Source organism: Bemisia tabaci, chromosome 7 (genome assembly GCF_918797505.1).
Source record: "Bemisia tabaci chromosome 7, PGI_BMITA_v3".
Lineage (NCBI taxonomy): Eukaryota > Metazoa > Arthropoda > Insecta > Hemiptera > Aleyrodidae > Bemisia > Bemisia tabaci.
In genome coordinates this window covers 1,527,675-1,546,378 of record NC_092799.1, presented here as the reverse complement: position 1 = coordinate 1,546,378, position 18,704 = coordinate 1,527,675, and the positions used below count along the sequence as shown (strand labels likewise).

Below are 18,704 nucleotides of genomic sequence, written 5' to 3'. Positions count from 1 at the left end.
TAGTATAATTGTTTCAACGTTGAATTTGGGTTTGAATCAGGTGTTCTTTAAAATCTGATCCTTAGCATGTAGGGTCGACCAAAATTAAATACACATTTTTCAGAGGTAAATCATTCCAGTCTAACTAAAACTTTTTGTTGGTATACCTCATATCTCCGGAGGCGTTTGTTGGAGCTACGGGATTCAAAAACTCGGTCTTGATTAAACTCAGTTCAAGTATGAAGCGCCGGTGTTATTAGACCTGCAATTATTAAAGCGCAAGTTTCAGTGAAGTAATTAATTCAGTCAACGTAGATAGGTGCAATTTTATTAACACTGTTTAGTCAGTTTTCCGCCATACGCCGCCACCTCTATGCAAACATAAGCGGCTCTTTGTTGCCGGTTTGAAGAGTTCCATTTTTTTCACTTTGAGAAGTATCCGGTGCATCAGATCGAACACGCTTACTTTCCACTTAGAGGCACGCCCCCAGTTCGCTTTGCGGTCCAACCTCTTTATATTATTGGTCGAGGCAGGTGGTTGCAATGAACGAGTGAGGTAGATTTTAGACTAACTAACGGCAACCCACGAGAGACCCTATGGCTAGTCCATAATTTTCTCCCTCAGTCAATGACAACCACCCATTTCAGCCAACAGGAACGCTACATTTTCCTTTTTGTCTATTGATTTGTATATAAAGTTCAATAATCACCTCGCAGGTCGCTAGTCAATTTTTTAGTATGTTTCACACGGCTAAAAATCGAGGGGTGACATTTGGTGCTGGAATCTCTATAGCACTCAAAAACCCTGAGTGATATGAAAACGAGGTGAACTAGCACCATAAATGCGTATGACTTTCCGCAAAAAGCGTAGATTCCACTCTGTATTAGTGTAAGTCCTTCCGTAAAGAGAAGATTCCACTCCGCATTCATATCACCGGGATTATTGAGCGCTAAGTAGACTCTGACATGGATTTTCACTCCAAATTTCTTCAGAATGTAACTTTTTCGAAGGTGTAAATGAGCATGTGGCGGAGCAAAATTTCCTGCTTTCGCTTTTCGTGATTTTTTTTTTTAATTTATCCATTTTATTTTTTCATCTTCTTACAAGTTTTTTTTTTTATTTTTTTAGTTTTTTTGTAGTTCACTTTTTTTCTTCATTTTAGCTTTGTTTACTAAAGTATCAGGGAATTTATTTATTGATTTTCGCTAGAAATTATTGATTTTCCTTAGAAATTATTAATTTTCTTTAGAAAGTATTAAATTTCTTTAGAATATATCTCTTTCGAGCTGTAAATGAGCCTGTGGCGGCACAAAATTTCCTGCCTTTTAGCTTTTCGTGATTTTTTTTTAATTTTTCCATTTTATTTTTTTATTTTCTTACAAGTTTTTTATTTTTTCAGTTTTTTTTTTGGTTAACTTTTTTTTCTCATTTTAGCTTTATTTACCAAAGTATCAGGGATTTTAGTTATCGATCAACCGAGAGCAAATTCAAGTGTTTCAATTTTCTTCCCTGGGATTTTCTGGCGGTCGCCGGACGGATTTCCGTGTTTCTCACGGCGCGAGTCGTTAGCGTCGCCACGTGGCGAGCGCGATCGCGGGCCCCGGGTGATTTAAGACGCAGCGCGGGAGCGCAACAGGCAACATCCGAAATTGGAGCCTGCCCAAGCGCCCCCCTCCCCCCCGGGGCCTTAACCCCCGCTCGGCTGCCGAACTTCGGAGCGTCACACGCCAGCGTTTAAACTTGGCCCCTCCCCTCGCCTCGGCCCGCGGACTGCCACTAATTGCTCCGACTTCGATTCAATTGAGACCTACACACTACACGGATGCTCTGCCGTCCTGAGGAAAAACGCCGTAAGAGCATTCAGGCGTTGCCAAATTTCCATATATAAATCGTGAATTTTGCGGAAAATTTATAAACGCTTTTCCTCTAATTTTTCAGAAAATTTTGTTCGCCGATTTATCTAAATTTCCGGAAAATTCCAAGGGAAAATACCCATTGCTTTCTTCAAAAATAAACATTTTATAGACGGAAATTTGGCAACTCTGGAATGTTCATACGGCGTTTTTCCTCGGTACGGCACCGCTGCCGCGCGGAGACGAAATATTTCACATGGCCCGGACGCGCGTCGCGACGCCCTACTGCGGCGTCGGGGTTATTTTCGGGGATCGCAACGATTCTCCACTCGTGTCCACGATCTGATGATCGACGTCTCTCGGCAGTCCCGCTTCTCACGTGGGAGGGAGGGGGATGAAACGGGAGGAAACTGCGGAAAAGAGCAGAATGCGCACTGTCCTGTTAGTCAGAAAATTTAGTGTTGGGGATTTTTCCGAAAAAATCGATCCATTGAATCGATACGATTTTCTAAAAGGATCTGATTTCATTGATTTAAATTGTGACGAAAAATTGACTTTTCGAAATCGATTGAAAAAAATATTGGAAATTGAAAAGCTCAAAATTCGCACTCTAAAAAAATGTGAATGAAAATTTCCGGGAAGTTTGCTGATGTTTTGTCCGAAAACCGGCTCACCTGCCGATTGAATGTATTCGGGTGGTGAAACTCGGAATTTTCAATTTTGAGGGAAAAAATCGAGTAACAAGATCAATACCAGATATATTCAATCCATTTTCCGTTCAAAATATCGATTTTTGAAATGAATTTATTAAAAATTCCCAACACTAAACAATATTGGAGTGGAATCCGGAGTTTATTTCACTTTGGAGCGGGGGTGGCTCTTCTTGAAACCGAGAAGTTTAAAAGGCCACCGGAAAAGGTTATTATCCTAAAATGTAAAAATTGAATTTTTTTCTCCGTGCTAAAGTAATATCCTGGGGGATACCAGCTTGCCGGCACCTGATGGGGTAGTTTTTAGCGGGTAGCCAGCGCTAAAATTGGATTACGTTATCTAGAGAGAGAAATTGCCCCATCCCCGGGGAAGTTCGTCAGTTCTTGAGTTCACTTATGGGAGACATGTACCGAAGAGTCCAAAAGGTCGCTACCATATTGTTATCAAACTTGAAAATGAACTTATTTTTGAAAATCTACAGAAATTTTACCCTGATCCCAAAACCAGTTGTTGGCCTAACCGGAGCTGAGGCGTTCTATTGCTGTGGGGCTCTATGGGTGGCCAAAATGCTGAAAAAATATATTAGCCCAAAATGAGCCCGCAGCGATTTTCTTATGTACGCCCTTCCTTCCATATCTCAAAGCACGTCATCGGCTTGCCTGGCGATGGAGCGCTTAATTGCAGGAAAGCTCTGAAGGTGGCAAAATTGCCGGAAAAATGTATCATTCCAAAGCAGTAATACCTCCTGGTCCCAATAAACGTTGTCTCAAAAAAGTATCGTTAAGGGAAAATCATTGGATATACTCAACATTTCGGGTTGCACCGCTGATCGCCGGAAAGACTCTCTTATTTCGTGCAAAAGTTACAGCGTCAAATGATTATAGTCTTCCTTCAATGGGATACTTTACTTTGACTTGCGGTCTGATTGTTGAAATTGATAGATGAAACGATAAACGAAGAAGGCATCGGGAGTATGAAACTATGGGATGAAGGGGAATGAAGAAGTATGAAGTGGATGAAGGGGAATAAAGAAGTACTATATGAAGAAGGGGAAGGGGGCAGGGGTTCTTATAGACTAAGAGGTAAATGATGTACAAACTAAAGGGTCTCTCGTGGGTTGCCGTTACTTAGTCTATTGCCTATCTCTTTTGCCCATTGCAGCACCCGCTTCCATACCAATAGGATCCCTCCATATCTTGCTGTGTCTTGCTGTGTCTACAGGGTTTCAGGACATTTTGTCAACGATTTTTTGTCCGCGCACCTTTTTTGTCCAGTAGTATACGCACACATGTAAAATAAGCAACAGTGACTTGGTCCAAGCGTTATATTTTAGCCGGTATGTAAAATTATTATCATATGTTGACAATATGGAAATGCGAAATTGAGAGGGAAGGAGATGTTGTTATGGTTGCTCATTTTCTAAATGAAGTTTTATTACTTTTCTCCTTTTGAATCATCTTTTTAAATTTTCATTGGTGAATATTTGGTTTTATTTCTATCCTTAAAATATTTGATGCACAATATACCTTATATATGTATAGGTACTATTTTTTATTTTTTTAATTTTTTCTTTACGAAATTATTACTTCATTTTGAAAACATTTATATTTTTAAAACGTGACAAATATTTGTAAAACCTTTCCCAAGCGACATTAATCTCAATAAGCCGCAGTTGTGCCGACAGAAACTGTAAAAATGAATAAAAGAGGAGAAAAGAACCGAGAAGCACGTAATCTTTAGTTTTAACCCATTATTTTGTACATCGATCTTTTAGAGTCAAATACTTCAAATTTTGAGCGTTTCGTTGCGCGTACACCTCGCTGCAGCACAATAAAAACACAAAATGTAAAAGAAAAAATTAAAGTGCTTTGGAAATCAATAAATTTGACACGGAACCACCAATATTTAAAAAAATACACATTATATTCTCCTTTGATAAATTGATACATATTTTTTCCCATCAATTTAAATGAGAATAATCAATGCAGAGTGTGCAAACATTTCGAAATCGTGAGTTATAAAACGCTGACTATGCGAGTATGAATATTAAAGCCTAACAAAGCGGAGCGGCGTGCTGCCAGCGCGAGAGGCTCACTGGCGCCTACAAACCTAAGTGGATACTTCACGCATTGCACAATGCTTGAAGTATCCATTTAGGTTTGTAGGCGCCAATGCGCGTTTCCCTGAAGCAACTATTTCCCAACAGAGGTGTTGCACAGTATTATACGAAATTGAACGTATTAAGAATGACAAGCATCCTTTAAAAGTACAGATCTTTCCTCGCAAAATAAATCAAGATACTTATCGTACACTGGAAAAATCTAAGAGCCTTTAGCTGAGGCAAATATAGAGGTTTATCCGGTTCAGGTATAACAAAGTGGGAAAATCTCGAAAGATAATTAAGTACTGTTACACCAAAGAGGTGTAGAGAGTTTTAGTGAATTTTGTCTCATGGAATTGACGCTCCCCCATTTTTACCAAAACTCTCAACTATATATTAGTCTCTGTTGGACCAATCAGACAAAACAAAAAAACAAGCAAACCCTCATTCTTCCAAGACATTTTATATTTTCATCCAAAAACGTCATGAGCAATAGTCGTTTGTATTTACATGTGTGTTTGACTTTGGGTCTCAACTGGCATGCGGACCAAAACTCCCGTGCCAAAAGAACGCGTGGACGTAAATTACTGGATAAAACAGGTGCGCGGACAAAAAATCGTTGACGAAATGTCCTATAACCGTCTACAGCTTTTTCTGTCAAATTCAACAATCAGCCCGTTGATGAGCTCAATTGATTCTTGTAAGTAAGTTACGCACTGACAGCCGCCTACGGGCGCAGCGCGTTGGGTCATACTGCCGTGCTAAGGAAAAACGCCGTATGAGCCTTCAGACGTTGCCAAGTTTCCTCCGATAAAAACCGAACTTACTGTGAAAATCGTGAATAGTATTTTCCAAAATTTTCAGACAATTTTGCACGCAATTTAATCTAAAATACCTGAAAATTTCAAGGGAAAATATGCATGAATGTTGTCAAAAACACATGCTTTATCAAGGGAAATTTGGGAACTCTGGAATGTTCATACGGCGTTTTTTCTCAGCCCGGCAGCACAGACCTCGGTTGCAACTTCTCGTGCTCCAAGAGTTTCGAGGTTGTGTATTTTATGGATTTAAAGCAATTTAGTTTTCTTCCCTTTTTAAGTAACGCGCGCTGCACGCCGCGGAATTTCCTCCAAAATCGGGACTAAACGGAGAGGTATCAAGGATAATAAAACAAATCAAGAATTCTGCACACCGTGGTATAAAAGTTCTCACCAAGTAGCCCTCTGGCTGCATGTGCCTCATTTTCCCGGAGATGGAAAAACATAATTTCACTTCTCGTTTATGATCCTGAAACAGTAACTCGTATCCAGAACTGTAGACACAGATTTGATAAATACTTACGACTTGTCTTTCTGATGAGCATCATCGTGGTTACGCGACAGTGGCGTGGCGTGCTTTCCGATCAATCGATATTTCCCCATTTGAAGCTGTAGTAAATAATCGATTATTAAGGTGTTTGCTGCGAACACCCTGTTTATCGATACTTTTCCATAGGTTTAAATGACCGATCACTCGATATATCGCGAAGCATGCTACGCCACTGCTACGCGCGCCGCTGAAATATTAGAGGTGAAAGTCGCAGTCTCAACTTGAAATGCTAATATTTTAAATACATAACAAGCCTAGTTTTTCAAACTCGGTTTAGATTTGTTCATAATTTAGAGGCGGTTTAATTTTCGGGGAGGCTTCGAAGAAAATGGATCGGGTGTTGCCTCAGGCGAATTAATGCGGGCAATTAAAACTCCGTGAAAATTCTCCTCTCCGTTCACAACTTTGTTGGCTGGGGTTTCTATTTCGGAGAAAAATACAGCAGAGAATGAATGACTGGGCATGAATCGTTTGAGAGTAAAAGCAATGACGTTGCTTGATTTTCAATTTTCGAGATTTTTTTTCCTAGTTTTGAAAATTGTTTCTAAAATTTCAGCAACTTTAAAATTTCATAAAAAGGAAAAAAAAATTATACTTTTTCTAATAAAAGTTTTTGGAGTTTTAAAATATAAGCAAACTTTTTATATTTCTACTAAACGTCAGCAGTATCCTCATCGTACGAAACTCGCACACTCGTGTAAATTTACTTGCGCCTTTACTCGTAGAAACAGACGGGCGTGCGATTTATTAGGTGTATCAACGCTTTTAACACCTTGTGACGGATGTACTCATCGACATTAAAGACGTTTTATCTTTCCTCTATCTGTCTTTGTTCAGCTTTAATGCTTCGCTCTAAATATTTGCCGCTGTAAAGCTTTACCATCTGACGGACCAAAATATTGGAATTGTTTCCTCCTCGACCCGCTGCTAAAGTCATTCTGCCATTCTAAGGAAAAATTCTCCATGAAAATTCGAACGTTGCCATCGTTTGGTAAAATGCAAAATTTCTGGAGAACTCGATCTTTCATCCCTGAATTTTTTCTTTATCCCTCTCCTTGCTGGCGGAGGAAGTTTTGTCATCGTTAAAAAATCAGAATTGAGATTTCTTTACTGGTTATAGACGAACCAAGGTTCCTGGAGTCGAAAAACCATAGATACTTAAAAATATGTATGGATTGGTTGGTAGATACGTTTATTTAAATGTGCTTTTAACATCTGGGTCATTAATACCTTAGAGGGGAGATCAAAATAATGCAGTACAGAATTTAAAACATTTAAGTCCGTCCGTTTGGCGTACCCTATATCAGTGTGCAGCCATATCTCAAAATTTAGTCGTTCAATTTCATTAAAAATTGTCATGAAGGACCATATCTATTGTTTTCTCATACACGTCAAGTGATTTTGCAGCACGCCAATATTGGAGGAAGGGGGGGGGGGGCTAGGGGCAAAATATGATTTACAGAAATTCCAAATCGTCGGCTATTTTGAAATGCCTGTAAATTTTAGACAATTCTTTTCTATTTTCTATTCTCTCTAACAATTAATTCTTTTTTAAGGTACCTCACACGAAGTTTATTGTAACTTTTCTGAAAATTTAAATTGGAAACATGGATACTTCTCGACGATGAATATTAAATCGAGTAGGAATTTGGCAACGTTGGGATGCGCATACGGCGTTTTTTTCGTAGCACAACAACATTTGGACGTATTTATGCTAAAAGGAACTATTATGTCTCACGCGAATTCTATGCACGTAGCTCCTTTTACCATAAATACGTCCATTTTATCATTTTCTCCTCTATGTTCACACCTAAAAGATTTTTCAATTTATGAGTGTTTCGCTCTCATTGAAATCGGTGCTTTGATTTCACACAAATTGCAAAAAATTATTTAACTGACTGTTCCCAGGAGGCATGATCAAATAGAGTCCCGGAGAATTCTATTAAAACCTGTTGACATTCGGTCCTGCTCAAGGTTTATTGCGTTATTCTCATCCTCTTTTTTCGAATCGGTGTGACGGGAACGCGATTCTGGGAACTTTCAGCTCTTTACTCTGCGCATTTAATTGAATTCTGACTGTAATTTTGTCTAATGCGGGCTCCGCATTTTCCATGGAAAATGCGCTTTCGAGTAAAATCAATTTGAAAACAAGATCGAGGTCATTCAGGCCGACATCCGTGATTTTTCATTTTGTCGCATTACGGAATTCACCTCATAATCCGTCCTAGTTCGATGAAAAACATAATAATGTCCCTGCGAAAGCAGGGATTTGTTTATTTCAGCGAATATCATACTATTTTACGGTAGCTACGACTCGAAATTAATTCGGAATCAAATGTTTTTTTACTTGCTACGTCGCGGTTTTTGGCGTGGTCGAATGATAGTGCAATTTATCGCATCGATTTGGTAAAAAATCTCGGCAGATTTTGAACGTTCAGCTAAATAGAGGACAGGATTTTTTCGGCGAAAAAAACTTGCATATGGTACAGTTATCGATTTCTGTGTCGAATACAAGGGTGTTTTTTCAAGAAAAAATCCTGTTTTCATTTTTCTGAATCTTGCCAATTCTATTTGTTTATAGTGCTTTTTTAGACTCATACGCAGGGACTATCGTTCTTTTATAGGGCAAACATGTAAAATATTTCGATTTCGTTACTTAATCGACGAGATACATCGCATGCTTGTTCGACCCTGCCCATAGTTCCTTTTGGCATAAATAAGTTCAATTCTGAGAAACCACGATTTCGCCGATAGGCCGATTTCCTTGATTTTTGTTGCAAACGAAAGCTGTTCATGTGCAGATGATACCAAAAATCCGAAACTCTAATATCCACTCTTGAAAGTTTTCCTGGAGCTTTTCAAATATGTATGTCCTAATCTTCCCCACGAGAGTGACCTCTGGGTGCATAAGTCACTCTATGCAAGCTCCTTGCTGATTGGTTCACCGCTCCTCACTTCTCAGAGAAATAATGCGGGTCTACGGCGTTCGACTGCAAACCTACAAATTCCGCTGTTTCACGCCAAAATCGGCCGTTAGAATCATATCTAGGCCAGCATAAGACCCAAAAAGAGTGTGGGAGAGTCCAAAGTGCTTTGGAAATCATCAAATTTGACACAGAACCACCTTAATATTTACAAAACACAAATTATATTTTCCTTTAATATAATTTTTTTTCATCAATTTAAATGAGAATAATCTATGCAGAGTGTGCAAACATTCCCAAATCATGAAAACGCTTACTCCGCGAGTTCAAATATTAGAGCCTGACACAGCGGAGCGGCGTGCTGCCAGCGCGAAACTGGCGTCTACAAACTTAAAGGGATACATCACGCATTGCGCAACGCTTGAAGTATCCCCTTAGGTTTGAAGGCGCTAGCCGGCCGCAGCGTGCCACGGCGCCTCTAGCAACTATTTAGCAACAGAGGTGTTGCACAGTATCATACGAAATTGAAGGCGCTCCAACATATTAAAAATGACAGGCATCCTTCAAGAGTAGGGAGCTTTTCTCGCAAAATAAATTTAGATACTACGGCACGAAAAGAAAACAGAATTCCAAAAACTCACTAATTCCTAGTATCCGAATTGAATAATGTTTAGCATAATATTTGATTTTCATTGAAGAAAAGAGTGACTCAATTTAAGCAGAAACCTTCCTGAGGATGCCGTCAAGAATATTCTATATTGTTTGAATCAAGAATAAAGTAGTTGGACGAGGGAAGGATTTCTGCTTGATGTAAGTGGCTGTTCTTTTCATAAAAGCATCTTTTCCTCTTGAAAAAAGCATTATTTTCTTTAGTGATTCATAAGGAAATCTTCTCGGCGGTAAATTTGAGCATATTTCTACTTGAATTAAGTCACTTTTTTCTCTGATGAAGTTCAAAAATGTTATTATAAAATTTGATTTTTTAATAGTATGTGAGTGGGAAACGTATGTATTCATAGAGTACATAGAGTCGTAATGTAAATGGGAGAGCTGGCGCCATGTTCTGCTCGACGAATTCCGAGCCCGGTGTGCGCCGAGTTCGGGTCGCTTTTTCGATACATGTTCGATCCAAAATGGCGGTGTGGAATACGTGGTAATCCCTATCTCCTCTGTTGTTGTTGTTGTTGTTGTCATCGGATGGCCGGGTACCCGTGTATCGCAAACAATCGATTATGTATCGAAAAAGTGACCCGGCGTCACACAGGAGTCTCGGAATTCGGGACATGGAAAATGCTTAAAAGTGGCGCCAGCTCTCCCACTTACATTAAGACTCTATGTACTCTATGTATGTATTAAAAGGGGAAATAAATGAAAATGAGTGATTTATGTTCGAGTGTTGTGATTGCAGGCGATCCAGTTCGGGATCGTTTACGAATCGCGGAACGAGACCAACTCCGGGGAGTACGCGGCCTCGTGCACGATCAAGTGGGTGCTCATGAAGCACGCCTTCGAGATCTCGACGTGTCTCTTCTTCATCACCCCGATGACCCTCATCACGGTGCTCTACATCCTCATCGGCGTCAAGCTCCGCGGCTCCAAGATGCTCAAACGCTCCTCCGTCACCAGCGTCTCCGCCGAGAGGAAGAACGTCCGCAGTCAGAACCATGTCATCCGCATGCTCGGTAAGCCACCCGCATGCTCGCTAAGTCATCCGCATGCTCGCTAAGTCATCCGCATGCTCGCTAAGTCATCCGCATGCTCGCTAAGTCATCCGCATGCTCGCTAAGTCACCCGCATGCTCGCTAAGTCATCCGCATGCTCGCTAAGTCATCCGCATGCTCGCTAAGTCATCCGCATGCTCGCTAAGTCATCCGCATGCTCGCTAAGTCACCCGCATGCTCGCTAAGTCATCCGCGTGCTCGCTAAGTCATCCGCATGCTCGCTAAGTCATCCGCATGCTCGCTAAGTCATCCGCATGCTCGCTAAGTCATCCGCATGCTCGCTAAGTCACCCGCATGCTCGCTAAGTCATCCGCATGCTCGCTAAGTCATCCGCATGCTCGCTAAGTCATCCGCATGCTCGCTAAGTCATCCGCATGCTCGCTAAGTCACCCGCATGCTCGCTAAGTCATCCGCGTGCTCGCTAAGTCATCCGCATGCTCGCTAAGTCATCCGCATGCTCGCTAAGTCATCCGCATGCTCGCTAAGTCATCCGCATGCTCGCTAAGTCACCCGCATGCTCGCTAAGTCATCCGCATGCTCGCTAAGTCATCCGCATGCTCGCTAAGTCATCCGCATGCTCGCTAAGTCATCCGCATGCTCGCTAAGTCATCCGCATGCTCGCTAAGTCACCCGCATGCTCGCTAAGTCATCCGCGTGCTCGCTAAGTCATCCGCATGCTCGCTAAGTCATCCGCATGCTCGCTAAGTCATCCGCATGCTCGCTAAGTCATCCGCATGCTCGCTAAGTCACCCGCATGCTCGCTAAGTCATCCGCATGCTCGCTAAGTCATCCGCATGCTCGCTAAGTCATCCGCATGCTCGGTAAGTCACCCGCATGCTCGCTAAGTCATCCGCATGCTCGCTAAGTCATCCGCATGCTCGCTAAGTCATCCGCATGCTCGCTAAGTCATCCGCATGCTCGCTAAGTCATCCGCATGCTCGCTAAGTCACCCGCATGCTCGCTAAGTCATCCGCATGCTCGCTAAGTCATCCGCATGCTCGCTAAGTCATCCGCATGCTCGCTAAGTCATCCGCATGCTCGCTAAGTCACCCGCATGCTCGCTAAGTCATCCGCGTGCTCGCTAAGTCATCCGCATGCTCGCTAAGTCATCCGAATGCTCGCTAAGTCATCCGCATGCTCGCTAAGTCACCCGCATGCTCGCTAAGTCATCCGCGTGCTCGCTAAGTCATCCGCATGCTCGCTAAGTCATCCGCATGCTCGCTAAGTCATCCGAATGCTCGCTAATTCATCAACCAGTGGACAAACAAGGGAGAAAAACGGGAGACAAGGCTAAAATACACAATTTAAAAAAAAAAACCGAGAAGTTTCGACTCAAAAATCGAGTCGTTTTCAGTCGGAAATGCAATATAAATTTAAAAAAGAACGATGAAAACCTGGGATCTGAGAAAAATGATAAAAAAACCCAGGCCCCGGCCATCACCATGTATGGCTCAGGTTTTCATCGATCTTTTTCGCATTTTTATTGTATTTCCGACTGAAAATTACTCAGTTTTGAGTCGAAACGTCTCGGTTTTTCTTTTTTTTTTTAAATTGTTTATTTGAGCCTTACTGTTTCCCGTTTTCCCCTTGTTTTTCTACCGTTACTATTGTCTCGGGCTGCTCTATAAAAATTTGTGTCTAAGTCATCTACCAAGACTCAATCATAGAGACCGCAATAGAGTCCCAATTCAGGCTCCCCACTCCTCCGCAATTTCAATCAAGCCAACAAATTGACGTATTTCTGTCAAACAGAACTATGTGCAGGGAAAAAGATGGGGTGTGCTCGATAGGGCCCGATCCAAGAATGAATGGGAAATGTAAAGCGCCAGTGACGAAACCGCCGCCGCGTTTCCTCGCGGCCGACTAACTCATGAGCCCTATCCACAACGCTCTAGATACGTGCCCACGGCGCATGAGTGCCACAACTGCCACACTCAGTTGACTCACAGTTTCGTTTGCTGAATTGGACGTATTTCTATCAAACGGACCTAAGCGCCATAGGGTGTGGAAGGTAGAGGGGGACTTGGATTGGCGGCGGAATCGGGCGTCCGGCTTATTCCGTCCTGTACTCGCAACGCTTTTCCATGTCGCTTAGGTCCGTTTGACAGAACGCGCTATCCGGGATACTAAATTCCTCAAAAGGAACTCAAATTGGCGCTTAGCTCCGTTTGATAGAAATACGTCCAATTGAAGATGCGACATTTCACCTCCTGTCAAACGGAACTATATATAAAAATCATGAAAATAAGACTTAGCGCATAACGTTTGAGACGCGAAGCGCATGAGAGGGTCGAACCGCGAAGCGGTCAGGGGGCGCAACGTAAGCCCTTAGTTAACACGAAATATCGGTTAGTTTTCCTTGCTGTTTAGGACATGTGACCCATTTTTAGGGGGTGGAAATGAAAGCGGGAGCCGAGAAGGAGCGAGTTGAGGTCCGTGGGTCGGATATTCATAATCGGGGAATGAGGAGATTTTCCGGGCTAGCGGCGTTTTGTTTGCCGTCTGGGACAAGTTTATTAGTTTCTTGTTTGTCGAGTCTCCGGATCCCGGGATCCTAGGACCCTGCCGGGCGCGCTCCCGCTTCTCCTTCGGGATCCGAGCGGGGGCGGATCAACACGCTAAACTGTTTGCCTCCCTTTAATTAAATTTAATTGCAGGCAAATCACCCGCCGGCCCAAGACGTAACGCGCCTACCCGCTGTTCTTTTCGGGAAAGCCTCTCGCGCCTCCCTCTTATTACAACGGGGTACGGAATAGGGTAACAATTAAAACACCGCAAAATGTGTTTCTTCGTCAAAATTTGCAAAACTCATTTGAGATTTTCAGCAAAAAAGTGTTCATGCACCGAAAACTGAGAATGCTGACTTAACATTTTGGATGTAAAAAAGTGTGCGACAACTCACAAAACGCTGAGTTAACCGCTATAACAGTTAGCATCACATCTTGACATTGATATATTAGCTGCTGTGGCGTTTAATTTAGCGGTTTTTGAGTTGTCGCACACTTTTTTACATCCAGAATGTTAAGTCAGCATCCTTTTTTTCGGTGTGGGCAGGGGGGTCCTACCGTCAAATGCTTTGGGGGGTCCGAGGGTAAAAAGTTCCTTCCGATTAAGTGTCATGGGAAAATTATACTCAATCATGGTAAAGGAGTGTAAAGGTCTTCTTTCACGTTTCCTTCACGATTGCTCTAGATCGAAGAAAAATGATCGACTGGATTGGTTTTGAAAATGAGATAGCTTTCTGAAACATTTTTCGTCTTAAAAATCTAGATTCCACCGCTTCTCACTCAAATTGATTTTTAAATGGAAAAAAAAAAAAAAAAAAAAAAAAAAAAAAACTTTTATCTTTTGCGATATCGAAAAAATACAAGAGATACACGACACCTGTGTTTACAAGGCTAAAAAAATTTATCATTTTAAACCCATTTGTTGTGTATTTGGTGTATTGTATAGTTATGAACTTCGGGCTACTGCGTTGTGTCTCTCTTATCCGTTCACAATACCTCAAGTTTTTTCCTTGCCCAGTTGCTCAATTAATTGATTTATAGCCGATACTTCATTGTTTATTTTCTGTCAAGCTCAATAAGAGAAATCTCATTGCGAACATGTTGTCTCTGAGTCAAGCATGATGAGGTTTGAGAAATAAGGAATGGTCAGTTTTTGAGAGGAAGGGTGGATGAAGTAACCTTGACCCTTACGTATATCGTGGATTTCCGTTTGACCCACTGACCGAAGCAGAAGCGAATTGTGCCTTAGCTCACTCGATATTAACGCGGTTCTTTTTCGAGGTTTCGACACCGATGAACTGATCCTCGACACTTGCTGAATCGCAACCAGTGCACTTAACAAGTAAATCTTGGGGGTAATCCGCCGTGGTTTATGACCGGGAACCATTCTCAGCTCCGTCAAAACTGACAAGGTTGAAGACGGCAAATCCCGACTAAACCTCACAGCGATTTCGCCGATTGGGGTTAAGCGGGACCCGGTAGTCGGACGGTGCGAGAACCCGCCCGTAATGAACACCGCCGAGTTTTCCCCGGCGAAGAGGCAACCCGCATTGCAGGAGCGGAGGAAGAAGAGAGATTAAATGAGGGAGAGGTGTGGGGCGAAGGGTCGGGGGTGTCAGCCTCGTTATTTTTACAGATTATATCGTTCGAGTCGCACTTAGTGCAAGCGCGGATAAATTGGAGAGCTTTATGAAGAGAGCGCCGCGCCGCACAGGCAACCCGCGACACGCCACCGTCGCAGCGGACCGACTCTAATGTAATGTGACAAAATTTATTTCGTCATTAATTGAAGAGTGAAAATTCGAAACCTAGGAAGTCCCATCGAGTGTTGCTAAGAGTGTGCAAGGGTGGTTTCACGATAACTGGAAGAGTTGTGTCGCCGTAACAGACAACACATTTTTGGTCATATTTTTAGTAGAAATGATAATCACTCGAATTCTTTCGCATTAATTATCAAAGGGTTAAGTATTATAACGCTTTCTAATGATTTATTGCTCTACTTATATAAATTCCGAAAATGTGCTGTCTGTTACACGGTAAAAAGTCAGCTTAAGAGACAGCACTTTTTCGGCCATTTATATATTAAAATTGAAAAGTGGAGAGATAAATCGTTGAAAAGCGTCATAACACGTAATCCTGTGTAGATTAATGCAAAAAAATTCGAGTGATTTCCATTACTACTAAAAATATGACCAAAAAATGTGTTGTCTGTTACGGAGACAAAACTATTCCAGTTATCGTGAAACCACCTGCAACAATCTCCTCTTCTTCAATGAAAAACGAGTCTCCTGACAATGGCAATTTCTGTCCTGAAATAAAAACCAAAATTCAGTAATATTACCTATAAAATAACACAACGCTGCAGATTTTAGGATCATTTACATTGAATTATACCTTACAGTGTTATGCACTGCAATCTGCTGCCTAACATTTTATCAACGCTTTATGGTACTTACCAGGTTTTTAATTTGTACTCTTCATCATTGAAAGGATGTTAATACGATGTGTCCTGAAAATGAAATTATATAGTCCTTTTGAGGAACAATGATAATAAAAATGTACGCAACCATATACAGTATAATCAGCGTACATTAGGCGATGCAACTATTTGACCACCGGAGTGTGTCATAGTATCACTCGAAATTGAAGGCGAACTTAACGCATCGACTCACCTGGCGAACTGTTGCACAGTGGATCGAGTCAAATGGAGAGGCCGGACATGAAATTTTTGACTAAAACTGCAAATTTAGATGTTTATTTCGTGAAATTTTAAAGTTCGAGGCGTGCATTCCATTGTAAATTTTACGAGAAAAGCAACGGGACCATTTTAAAGACCTCCACGTTTTGTAATAATGGAGTCATGATCTTTTAAAGTTCCTAAACTTTGTCCGACTTCTCCCATTGACTCGATCCACCGTGTGTCGCAACGGCTAAAGTCGCTCGGTATTAAGGGATGACAATGGGAATGAGCACGACCTATACTCAGCGTTCACAAATGCGAAGCAACTATTCGGCCACCGGAGCGTGGCAAAGTATCACTTGAAATTGAAGGCGAACTCGACGCACCAAGTCATTTGGGCAGTTCATCAAGACCACTGGAGACGCCACAAAAACAAAAACAATAAAAAGCTAAGAAAACCAAGAAAACTCGGGAAAAATCACTCAAAAGTGACGCAACGACGCATTCGTCTCCGTCTTGGCATTTACGCATTACGTATCTGGAGCATGAGAAATATATCTCATCGTTAATATTTTACATGAAAACATTACATGTGAACGCTTCAATCCAAACTTTTCGCGGGGTGAATTTTGAAGTGAATTTTGAATTTTCTGAAGTGTCTGAAAATCTCTCGGGAAAATATTTGGATAGCATCTAAGGCATTAGCGTTATTTCAGTATCGTAAGAATGTTCCTTCTTCATAATTTTCTAATAAATCTTCTAGAATGGCAAATCGTCTTTATTTCCTACCAAGAAATTGTCAACGGAAAAGCTCTAATACGTAGGTATTAGAGTAGCGCTCAGCAGTTAGATTTCTATGGCAGGGGATTTCTGCGGTAACCGTAACGCTACAGCTGTGTCATTTGGAGGCGAATTTTAACTGATTCAGAAAAATTCATCACCTGTAGGAAAAAGTTCGGATGAATGTAACTCAATACTTACCTGGACTTTCGGACATGGTAACAATATAGCTATAAACTTCCCGACTTCGCAGCAAAGAAAACTTTTCGCATGTTATTTATTTCATCTGCTAATAGAGATGTTGCATGTGTGAAGAATTTGCGATTTGACTGTTGATTCGTATGTTAAAGTTCGCAAAAAACACGACAGTGCCACTGGTTTTCTCTGAAATCAACTCCCAAGCTCAAAAAAAGCTCTCGAGTTGAGGCCAAAATGGAGGGGATATCCCACCTTACCCTGAGAGTCCACGTCTACATCAAGACAAACTCTCCATGCAAAAGATAGGGAGCAAATACATTAGCAGTGATGCCGTGTTTTCAGTTTTGGAGTCCCCAAATAAAGTAGGAGCCCTGTCAATGTATTTGCTCCCTATCTTTGCATGGAGAGTTTGTCTTGATGTAGAGGTGGACTCTTAGGGTAGGGTGGGATATCCCCTCCATTTTGGCTTCAACCTGAGAGCTTTTTTTGAGCTTGGGAGTTGATTTCAGAGAAAACCAGTGGCATCATCGTGTTTCTCGCAAACTTTTACGGACGAATCAACAATCAAATCGCAAATTCCTCACACATGCAACGTCTCCATTTATATATAATAACGTTAGAGGGGGTACGACAGAATGCGACCTTAGATTCCCGTAACGGAGACCCTACTGTGCGGCGGCCGTAAATCGAAGCCGGAAACGACGGCGGGACTTGAAGAGACTGTAGCTGGCGTTGTAACTCAAAGGCGGGAAATCCCGGTGGAAAGTGTGAGGGTTCGATTGCTCCATTCTTGAGAGGAAACGCCGCACAGTGGATCCAGTCAATAGGAGAAGCCGGACAACATTTAGAGACTTTAAACGCATATTACTCCGTTTATACAAAACTTTGAGCTTCTGGTGATCTTGAGGCTTGAGCTTGTGGTTCCATTGGTTTTCTCGTAAAGTTTTCCTCTAAAAGCACCTCTTGAAATTTAAAACGTGACGAAATAAACTTCAAAATTTGCAGTTTTAGTCGAGAATTTCATGCCCGACCTCTCTAATGGATCACTGAACCTTGTATTTTTAATTCATATTCTAAAAGTACCATGTATAGTAAATTGGAAAAAAATCTACTTTGGTCTGCACAATGCACTGTATATTACACTAATTGTAATTTACTAAATTTAAAAAAAAAAGAAATTACCTTTGGAAAAATGTATTGGCAAGTCAAAATTCGTTCATGGTTTAGCGACCCATTGACTCGATCCACCGTGCGCCGCTTCCGCGTATGAATTTGATCGAGTCGCCTACCGCGGCCATCTGGAAAATATTATCTGCTGCGGCTCCTCTTTAATTCCCTCTTGCCAGCCCCCTCCCACGCCCCCCCACCCCTAGCAGGCTCGTGTTTCATCTTCGGGACCGCTGCGCCGCCGATTGGAACTTCTCCCCCCGGTTTTGTTTCAGTTCGTCGCTTTTTCAGGGTTGCGAGCCCGGTGGAACCGAAAATAATTTGGAATTATTCTCGACGGGCTGCCAGGATCAGTGGCGTGGCGTGAATGATCGATTATCGATATTTCCCCATTTGGAGCTATGGCAAAGAATCAATAAACAGGGTGTTCGCTGCAAGCATCCTGTTTTTCGATCCTTTTCCACACATTTAAATGGCAGATCAATTGACTTATCTCAAAACACGCCACGGTCAGGATCGTCGTTTTCCGAAGGGAGGAACGTAAATTCATGACAAGGTTGCAAAATTTACTCAAAAAAGTTGATTTTTTTTTCAAGAACGTACCTCTGCAATCTATTACTATGATGATTTTTTAATATTATTTTTCATTGATACTGAGGCTGATGATTTGGGGTTTTTGACAATACACTTTTTATGAGTATCAGGGAGTCAGCC

The 18,704-nt window shown here is 41.8% G+C and overlaps 1 protein-coding gene across 1 annotated transcript in view; it reads left to right on the top strand.

The window, feature by feature from the left end:
* The window catches only part of LOC109036739 (pyrokinin-1 receptor), a 93,734-nt gene that overhangs the window by 37,528 nt on the left and 37,502 nt on the right, over positions 1 to 18,704 (top strand). Inside the window, exon 3 of the mRNA XM_072303050.1 lies at positions 10,346 to 10,619. Within this exon, the coding sequence (XP_072159151.1) occupies positions 10,346 to 10,619 (274 nt within the window). The remainder of the gene's footprint in view (positions 1 to 10,345; positions 10,620 to 18,704) is intronic.